The 10,774-nt window shown below is 38.3% G+C and overlaps 1 protein-coding gene across 1 annotated transcript in view; it reads right to left on the reverse strand.

Annotated features, from left to right (window-relative positions):
• The window catches only part of arhgef39 (Rho guanine nucleotide exchange factor (GEF) 39), a 59,265-nt gene extending 48,700 nt beyond the window's left edge, over positions 1-10,565 (reverse strand). The window contains exons 1-3 of the mRNA XM_022671218.2: positions 10,497-10,565; positions 4,967-5,158; positions 2,466-2,560 (exon numbers count right to left, since the gene is read on the reverse strand). Coding sequence (XP_022526939.2) covers positions 2,466-2,560; positions 4,967-5,116 — 245 coding nt within the window. The 5' untranslated portion in view covers positions 5,117-5,158; positions 10,497-10,565. The remainder of the gene's footprint in view (positions 1-2,465; positions 2,561-4,966; positions 5,159-10,496) is intronic.
• Between the last annotated feature and the right edge of the window lie 209 nt (positions 10,566-10,774).

The following is a 10,774-nucleotide window of genomic DNA, read 5'->3' on the forward strand; positions in this document are numbered from 1 at the left end:
GCAGTTAATGCATCAATCAATCATAGCAGTTACTATAGTAGCTCATAACATTTAATGGATCGTTCAAGGCAGTGATTAAATTATTTATAAAAGTAACTACAGTAGTTCATAACAGTTACTGAACCATTCATAGCAGTTAATGCATCATTCATAGACGTTACTAAAGCAATCATAGTAGTAACTATAGTAGCTCATAACAGTTAATAGATCGTTCGAGGCAGTGATTAAATCACTTGTAGTAGTTACTATAGTAGTTTAACTGTTAACTGCTAATGAATCATTCATAGCAGTTACTAAATCATTCATAGCAGTTCCTAAGTAATTTCTAGCAGTTACTGGATTCTTTATAGGCATCACTTAATCATTTATAGTAGTTACTGGATCTTTTATATTAGTTACTGAATCAATTTTAGCAGTTACTGAATCATTTAAAGTAGTTACTGAAACATTTTATAATTACTGAATCACCCATAGCAAGAAATTAAACCATTTTTGGTCGATACTAAATTACTGAATGAACCAAAAGTGGTTTTCCAAGAACCTTTCATAGCAAAGAACCTTTCATAGCACCTTTATTTTAAAAAGTGTGAGACACTACAATAAGGTGAACTTACCAACTTGGCAGCATTCATTCCCTCAAGACTCCATATTATTTACAAACTAAGCATGTTTAATCTCACTAAACAAATAATCATTGTGCAGCTGATTAACTGATCCAGGTACTCTGAGATTCTTCAATCTGTGGGCAGTTTTATTGAATATCATCACTGCCATTCAAAAAACAGCACAATGAGAAATTGCACCACATTCAAGTTTTCTTTTTTTTGACAATAATCAAGGAAAAAAACAATTTTACTAAAACATCAAACCTCCAACACAAAGTGTAGGCACGCACGTCTAAAAAGGCTACCTAATAACTGAGGGTTAGGAGTATGGGAGCACTCTATTCATTTTAATCAGTCAACCACTACTGTCTGTTCAGGGATCTAAATTGAGAAGCTGCCATTACGGCTCACCCGGCGATTCAATAACCGATTCTAATGATGATATATGGTAACTGAGTACCAATTTATCCAATACATCAGCCTCTGAAATTCAGCCCTCCATCTTCATTCAGCCACTGCAGCTGGAGTGGCCCGTCAGTCTGGCACTGATGGGAGCCTTGGGGACCCCTAGTGATTCATTATTCAGACTGTAAATATAATTCTCAATCAACAAGGCCGGGAATGAAGCCCTCGCAGGCTGTCACTGCCTCCTCTCCGCCCGTTGCTCGGAAGGCTGGAAATGTACGCAGTCAGGATGCAGCACCGCGCCGTCCAATCACGTTAGATCTGGCGCCAATTTGGGCAGGACGCTGATGAAATCCTGTTACTGGATTGCTGCCGAAAAAAATGTGTGTCCAACACGTAACACAAATACATCAACATCGACCGTGTTGTTAAATATCAGATGCTGGTCAGGAATCCAGCAGTGGGAATCCCACCAGAGCAGCCCTAAAGGTCTTCATGAAAGATTTTTTCTCCTTCTTATTAAAAAAATGAAAATAACAAACACAACCTGGAGGCGTGTTTGTTTGCTGGCTATCAGACATTAGGAGAGGTATTCGTCTTGCTTGCGCGTTTCTTTCAGACGCGCTAAAGCTAGTTAATCAAAAACGCGTGATGTGCCGAGAGAGAACTCCACGTCACGGATAGGTCGAGCTGTACAGAGCACTCGAAGAAAATCCACCGTTAACGGCATTGGACTTCTTGACACTTGTTGAGTTAATTTGGTGTTAGTTTGTTCTGCCCACGCTGGAAGATCAATGCTGCGACTGGACTTCAAGCCTGTTTTTTTTTCCCCTCCTGTTGCGTTATTTCATCTTCTCCTGCTCTTTTCTCTCGCCTTTTTGTTTGTGTCGGCTGTCATGAAGCAAAGCTCCCTCAAGCAGGGTATCCAGAAGGCCTGCACAAGAGTCACAACTGGGCTTCATAAATTAGTACTGAGAGCTGCCCGCCCTATTAAAAATAGCAAGCAAGCCTTGTACCAAACAAGCTGTTTTCTGAAGCCTAGCAACCTGCTACAGGAGGCTTGTTTGAGGAAGGGGCTGTGAAGGAACGGCACATCGTTAAAAATGCATGCATTTCAATTCAGAAGCTCAGCATTTACACAAACCCGCTGTAATCAGAAGAGATGAGTGCCCGTATTCAAAAGAAAGAAAGTGGTGGCGATAGCAGGAGTAGTGGTGCTCTTAGGAGAAAGTCCAGCCATAAGCCTAAATGCAGGACCCTCATTGATTCCTGATCCCACTTGAGAGAAGAACAAGATAAGACCCACCAGGCAGCCACCAAGTTCCCAAAGTTCATTCTTGTGTCAGACCCCAATTAATACTCCCATCCCTCTCGTCCTCTTTAAGCGGTATCACGCACACCGCCTTCCCCTCCCCAGAGCAGCAATATCCAGTTAATTATTGAAAGGATACTTACTGGTTTACTAAATGAATGGATTTAATTGAACTGAAGATGCTCTCTCTAATGTCCTGCCTCAGGGTTCCTTTGGCCTTCAGAATCTCCACAAAGTACTAGAGAAGAGAGGGGGGGGAAGGAAGGAGGAGAAAATTAAATCTTTCGCCGCCACTCGTTCGTAACTCTCCATCTTGCCGAGTGTCACCTTACACACGACGCACCCTTGAGACAAAGAGGAAAGCATTTTTACATCAGTGGCATCTCAATTACTGTTAACAGGTTAGGCGCACAGCTAATTCCACATGACCTGAGGGCAGAAGAAAACATGAAGGAGAATATGCAGATTCTCATAACAAAAAAAAGAAAGAAAGAAAAGTGTGTGGGTTTTAATAACCAGCCACTTAACGAACGTAGGACGCTGCAAAACAATAGGAATAAGGCAGCGGTTCACAGTGTTAGCTCTGTAGGTTCAAACGCTCCTCATTATGGCGCACAGTGTTTTTGTGTGCAGGTGAACCTCAACCAGACAGAGGCAACGTGTCTGGTGAGGCCACACAATGTGACTCCAAATACAGAAACAGCTGCAGTGCTCTTAGGTCATTTAGTAATAAAATGAGCTGAGCAAATTGAATGCGCTTAAGGCCTTCAGTGAGTAATAAAGCGCAGAGTGGAAACGGTGCGATGGTGGCGGGAATTGCTCAAGAGTAAAATAGAAACTTCAGGAAGACTTTCAGTCTGAGACGAGTGTGTCTCTGCTCTCATATGGCCTAATTAGACTGACAAGTAGCTAGTGTGAAATACACACAGACACACACACACACACTTTACACAACATGAACACTTTACGGCCTGAATAATACGAACACTGTCACAGACAATAACAGATTAGAATGAGCTAAAAATAAAGAATAGATTAATGATACATTTCACTTTAATCAAACAGAGGATGCTCAGAGTCTTACAATATGAATGTTATGAATTTATATTAAATGTACTTTAGCTCAGAGATTTGCTTTTGTTTTTTTCTTCACATAAATGTTTACATTAATCCTGTAGGAGAAAACCTTGTGTTACCATTTCTGAACTACATGAAGTTCTCAGAGTAGCGGTAGCTCTCTGATAAGTCACGATTAGTCGACTGATGAGCATGAACAAAAAGGTAAGATAGGGGAACAGATTACAAAATTAATTCTGTAAAAATGCATCAATTTTATAGAGATATTTTTTTAACACAAGCTGGCATTTCCACATAATTAATTATGCAATCTGTCCGCCTATCAAACCCATTTTAAGACAGTAGCATCCTGAGAACTTTCAAAGATCTCAGTGCCTCGTTTTAAACAGGCCCTCAGAATTCTACCAATAAGGTGTGGAGTTACTTTGAGCTTGTTAAGGGTGTAAAAAATAAATAAATAAATAATAATAATACATAAAAATAATAATAATAAATAAATAAATATATATATATATTTTTCTTCCCCCAATGGGCAGCACTATGCCCCAATCATTAGCATAATTAGCCTGTTGGGAGCATTGGCTAAAAGCACTGTATTTTGAAATGCTGGGAGTAAACAGAGGTTGGCCATTCAACGAGATTTTGTACTCATTATCATGTTTCATTGCAACCCAAGTCCATTTCACACCAGATTTCTCCTTTATAATCAATTGTCATATGGTCACAATGGGGGTGCATCTGAGAATAAATTGTAAATGAAACTCGGCCATAGTAAATACTGATATGATCCAGACTTCTGCTAAAACAAGGTGTAAACAGGCTCAAAGTGTTTGTTTAACCATTCCCAAACACCTCCTTACGGAAGCCCAGGATTATTAGTAGTTGCCATCCGATACCTGGCCTGTCTAATCAATGCTTCATTACGTTAGATCAGGCCAGCTGCTAATGCTGGAGGATTTAAACAAATTCATGTGTTAGATGAGGGCAGTGAGCAGAAACTGAAAACAAAGCTTTTTATTCACGAAATATCAATACTATTCTAAAAAAACATCTTGTTTTTCAATGCAATAAAGTTTGATTGCATCATTTCTAACACTACAATTGGCCAGATTTATGAATTTACCTTGTAGTGTATATTGTCAGAGTTCTGCAAAAATTAGGTTCGACGTAATGTAGATCTTGCATTTCGTCTATACATTGCATCAATCATTCATGATTTATAGGCCAATAAAACAGCTTGAGAATGACTTATATATAAATAAAATCTAAGGGCCATTAAAAAGGTATAGATTGTTTAGTATCCTGATTGAGGTGCGTGTTACCAGACAGGGATTAAGTAAAGGAAAATATCATTTGATATCATTGACTATCCAATTGACCAACCAATAATTTTTTTGTAGGACAATGAAAATATACTGATTTTTTATAGAATTTTGTGTTCTAAAGCCTCACATGATTGCAGCAGACCTGCACTGCTCTAAATATTGCATGTCATATTACACGTGCATCAGTTATTCTACATGAATTCTATGGCAAGTATGCATTAAACGACAATGCTGACACTCACGGTAGTGATCAGGTCCAGCTGCTCGCAGTACTGCTGTTCACTCTGGACCAGTTCACGGCCTACGCGCTTCCTCTTCTTCTCCCAGCGCTCCCGCTGCTCCTGAACACTGCGTGTGCTGGCAGGGAGGTACGGACTCGGAGCAAAACTCATGACTGACCAGAGGGGGGTGCCTTCTGCAGAGCCTGTTGTTACCTTTCATATGAATAAATAATATAAAACAAAATAGTTAAAAGGTACATTAAATCACAGGTACATTTTTTTTGGTTAAAGAAACAGTTTCCCACATGGAGACAATCTGCTAAGACATGTTTGGTTATCAGCTCAAAACATGAGAGGCAAGGCATATTGTACCGACAAGCATTTTAATTTTAGAGCTGATTTTTTTTTTTTTTTTTTACATATATTTACAGCAATTAGACTAGTCCAAGTATTACCGTTCTTGTTTGCAACATTAGCTTAGCACTGCTTGTTATAAACAAAAGAAGCACATATCAGACATCAAGCATATCTTGGGTGTTTGACTGCATCTGAGGCATGCGATAAGTTCAGTAACAGTTTATTAAAAAATTTGTCAAACTATTACTTTTAGTAAATCTTCTGATTTTATAGGCCTGATGAGCAAAATTAGAGCATATTATTTATTATTTTGTATGTTCTCAAAAATCAAATATATTGTTTGTAACTAAACTGTAATTATGTAATTTTTTTAATATACATCTAGGGCTGAGTATCGTTTTTAGATTTTCGATACCAATACCGGTACAGTACCTTTGATACTGATACCTAAACAATCCTTTTTAACACCTTTTTTTCAAATTGCAACCAAAAAATACAAAAAGCGATAATTTCTGTTATTCTCACACAACTGATTTATTTAACAGCCAACATGAGTAATCTAATCTCATACTGTCACCATGAGAGGCTCCATCTTTTGGATGAGCATGCTTTTTTAAGAACAAAAACAACAGCATTACTTTAACGGCTTAAACTACAAATATTTTTAATAGTTTTTAAGAGTTATTTTAAGATTTTTTTTTTTTTTTAGATCTTTCAGTTCTTGGTACTAACAAGATATTTAGGTTGGTGCCTTTTTGGTATCGATTTTCGATACCCAGCACTAGATACATCCAAATTGTAACTGTGTCAATCACATTAGATGGAATAAATTTACAGTCATATACTATATAGTAAGTTAATGCTGTGAGAAAATAAATGATCCCACCCTTGAGAACACCATAACTGAGCAGCACATCGTAACCTGCTAGATTGCCCCCCAGTGAATTTGTGATAAACAAAACATATGTAGGCCATAAGCTCCGCCTGAGCCTCCAATTAAGGCAAAACAACTACGCACACATTGAACACACACACACACACACAACGTTATAGCACTCTCTTGATCTATGACCCAGTGTTGGCTTGCTCTCTCTCTGTGCTAAGCACAGTTCTTCCATCAGTTTCCCTCGCTCGCCCTCCCTCCCGCTTGCACTGTGGTCCCCCAGCTCTAGGGTGTCCTCCCTGCACTGCCTCATTAGTGTCAGCTCTAATGGAGCATCAGGGCCGGAGAGAGGGACGAGACCACCACTTTAACAGCAATTAACCCTTGTGCTGTCCCCGGGGAGGCTGGCGTCAGCTGCTCTCTAACACACTGTAAACAAGCCACCTCGATCAGTGCCACCAAAGCAGGGGGAGGCTTTCTCTCTTCTCTTAAGAGCCGCAGCAAGACGACTGCCAGCAAAGCGCCCATTAACAGTTTACACCGGCAGCTTGACTGATAGAAAAAGTGTATTAACGGCGTGCCATAACAATCTGTTGTTTGGCCGCATTTAGTGGGCACAGAGTTGCGTGAGCGGTGTCAGTCACCCCGATGTCTGGACGGACGCACTGGCAGCAAAACAGCACAAATAACGCAGCTAAAAGCCCGAAGTGATAAGTACACAGTGTAAGCCCTGGCTATGTGTACGTTAAGTAACACCAAGCTACTGTTTTACGAGCAACTTACTGTACATTGCATCATTCCCCCTCGCACACATAATCATCCAATTTTGAGAGATATAGCAGCAATTTTGGCCCAGTGAAGCCAATTAAGAGCCAACTGAAGAGGGCTGGGATCAAGCGTGCACAGTAGGCAAATCGGCAGCATTCAAAACAACACGTAAGAAGGGGTAAACTCCTCTCGCTCCAGTTAAAAATGATGACTTTCTGATCCTGTAATTAGGATTTAGAGAACGATTTTCCTATCACTTGACTGCGCTACATGCTTGTGTGGACAAAAGTTTTGCAACAAATGATTTCCACACGAATACGAGTGGGCAACCTGACACCAGCTAATGTGCGAGCACTACACTGCAAGCCCTGTTACTGGTTAACCACAAGATAGGTACAAGGCCACATGCAAAGCACAGGCAAAACTGTGACTGTACCAGCAGCATGGGAGTTGGGGACCAGGCCATGTTCAGACTACTAGATTGGTTTTGGATCTGGACAGCCAGGAACCACATTAAATCATTTTAATTAATTGCAGATAAGACCCAAACCACATTGGGAGGTGGTTTGAAATGTGACTACAATCAGATTTATACAGATTTATCTCAATCTGGATGCTCTGGCCCATGAAATTGGATTTTAACCATGATTTCCGTGTTACAACATGACACACAAGGATTTCATTGAGACAATAGTGATGTAAGGATCACTTCTGTGAATTCCTGTAAAAATGTCTACAGTTCTCTCAGCTGATCTGATTTAAGAAGCAAATTTAATTTGCCTGCAAGCCTAAACATATCCTGATATCTGGATTGTAACTTTATTGATAGGATTTTAGACACATGCCTTTACACATGGAAACCAAAGGTACTACAGTTAGTCAGACTAAAATTGGATTGCTGTGCTTGACATTATGGCATGGAATATGCAAGTTGGCTCGCTGTACATCCTTAATTACTGGTGTTTCTTTGTATTGGGAGGAGTTTTGGTTGTTGTATCTTGGAGAAATTAATGTGTTTACACATTTACTGCTATAATCTGTGGCCTAAAAGACTCTAAAATCAACTCCTGAAGTTGCTTGAGAAAACCAATCTGTATCTGTTTTAAAAGTCTCTGGTGTCTTTTCACTTGCATGTTTATGCAGCTTGGTCTTATCTAAATATAATCATGACATGATGGATAAAGTGACCAAGTCAGGAGCAGCATGGCCACATCTGTGCTCAGTAGTTCAACAAATATAAAAAGCTATTGATGCACCAGAAAGACCAATTTCCAGCTTAAACTAAAAACATTAAAGGGCATGTTTAATTTTACTCCTGCTATTTTACTTATCTGGTAAGACTATGTGAAATATTTATGTATTAAATTAAGTCAAATCTGAACATGTAAATCATTTAAATAATAAGTGATGATTAAAAGGCATATCTGTTAAACAGAATGTAATATTATTCCACAAAACCAATAAGACCTCAAACTATTTGTTGAACACCAACCAAATTAATTAATCAAATTCAGTAAGTCCACTGTGCATCACTGTAAACCAGAAGCACCCCATAAATCATCTAGCTTTTGCAATTTGACTGTTGTTGAAACTGCTTAGATGCTGATGCCTGACTACTATAGGCTCTTATGATAATATAGTCATTAGGTATTGTCATAAAGTAAACAGAAGCATTGTTTAACAGTGTGTTTAAGAGTGTGAACCATTATGAAACAAATCAATATATGGAATAGCCAACTGCATGGCATTTAACAGCATTAATAAAACCAAATTAACCTGTAACTGCTGCCCTGTATGAGAGTGCACTAAGCTAGTAGCATTGCTAATACATAACAATGTATGAAAAGCAGCATAACGTTAGCTAGCTACATTAAAAGACAAAAAACAGCTCAACACACAATACAATTGTTCCATTTTCCCAAATAAAGCAAATAGTCATAGCTGACTACAGAACAGGCAGTAACACAGAATACCCCCAAAATTATATGGTGCTTAAGGCACTTCAGCTGCCAATGACTGATTTAAAGACTTATTTAAATCATAAGTAACTTTCTCTATATTTATCTCCTTGGTAATTTGTTCACTTAGTGAGTCTGTGTTACTTTAACCTACTACACAATACAAGCACAAAACAAGGCACAAACAATGACAAAAAAAAACATATTTACAGTCACTAGACTAAGTAAGACTCAATAAAGTTTACACTGCCTTGTTTGTATTTCTAACAGTGTGGTTCTATTATTACTTTAAATCTTATCACACAGACTGTTGTATTACGTAAAAGATGAAGTTGATGATACCCTGCTACAACATCCAGCTCAAGGCCAGCTTTTGCTAATAGCAGGTTTTAGATGGTCTAAGCTGGTTTTTAATGGTTAAAGTGTTTAAAAAGCTGGTGGTCCAAGAGAAAACATAGCCTATACTGGCAAGCTAGCTGTTGAACTGGATCTTAAACAAAACAGTCAGTGTATGCTGCATTTGACTTGGATCATTATGGCCATCATGGTCATACAACTAGTGACAAACGTCACTAAAGTCGAATGAAACATGAAACATCTTAGTTTTTTTTATTTTAGCCTTTCGCAAACAGAATACAAAAAAATGAAAAAGTGAATCTTCTCTCAATTTTTAGATTTGTACATTGTTGTGTCTTGTAAGACGAATCTAATAGTATAATCCAACTTGCAAAATGAAAAAAATGAAAAATCTGATTGTGAGGGGCAGAGACAAAAAAAAACTACACTTGGAAAAATTGATGAAAATTTATTTTTTTGTACACTGCACTACGTTTAAAAAATGTAATTCAAATAATAAACGATACACTTACCCATCACGTTGTGCCTCTATATGTATGTTTAGATGGATTTTTGAAGGCTATTTCTTAATAAATAATAATTTGTTTGGTTTGTTTTCTATAAAATGGGTCGCAACTTAATGATCATGAGAAAATGTGGGTCCCTGGCTGAGACCAGTTCAGAACCCCTGCTTTAAATAGTTTTGAAAGCAGTAACATTACTTTTAGACTTTTACTTGAGTAAAAAGCTTGAGTCGATTTTTAAACTTTTACAGAGGTATTTTAAACTATAGTTAGTATATATACTTTTACCTAAGTAATAAATGTGAATACTTTTGACACCTTTGTTGATACAGGACGTGTGATTACTTAACCTAGCTAGCTAAAAGAATCGGCTCAGAAGAAACGATTCATCCAACAGTGAATGAAAGTCGTTGAAGACAAAAAAAACAAAACAATGATTATCATCACACTGGGTGCCAGCGACTCTAGTCTTCAGCTTTATTCTGAGTTTATGTCTCCTATTAAAAGAAGATAAAGATAAATAACCAGGCCAGCATTATTAAATCCGCCCTGTGTACAGTCTGTTTACTGCTCGCTCTTGGTCAGAGTGTTCACATACACACTCGCTTATATAACACGCTTATTTTTGAAAGAGCAGAGCCGACCTGCTGCATGTAAACCAGTTAATAAAAGCGGTCTCTGGGCTTTTCTAAGTATTTATATTAATATTAAATAAACACACGAACCTGTCAGCGCTGTGAACCTCCTTTTCAAACTGAATACAGGCGCTCTTTTCTCACTCCAAGCATTTCCTGGGTGACGTCGTCCGCAATTGGCTAGCGCGTGAAAACGTCATGACGTCGGCAGAGACGTCTTGAGATTTGATTGGTTCTGTCGGAAAGCTCGGCGCCCTGTTTATTTCTGAGTAGGAATGTAGTTTATGGAGTGAATTTTGTTCCAAAGATTTTACGAAAAGCAAAAAGGAAATGTGTGTTGCAAATTAAAAAGAGAAAAAATATATTTA

The sequence above is a fragment of the Astyanax mexicanus genome, chromosome 2, assembly GCF_023375975.1.
Source record: "Astyanax mexicanus isolate ESR-SI-001 chromosome 2, AstMex3_surface, whole genome shotgun sequence".
Taxonomy (NCBI): domain Eukaryota; kingdom Metazoa; phylum Chordata; class Actinopteri; order Characiformes; family Acestrorhamphidae; genus Astyanax; species Astyanax mexicanus.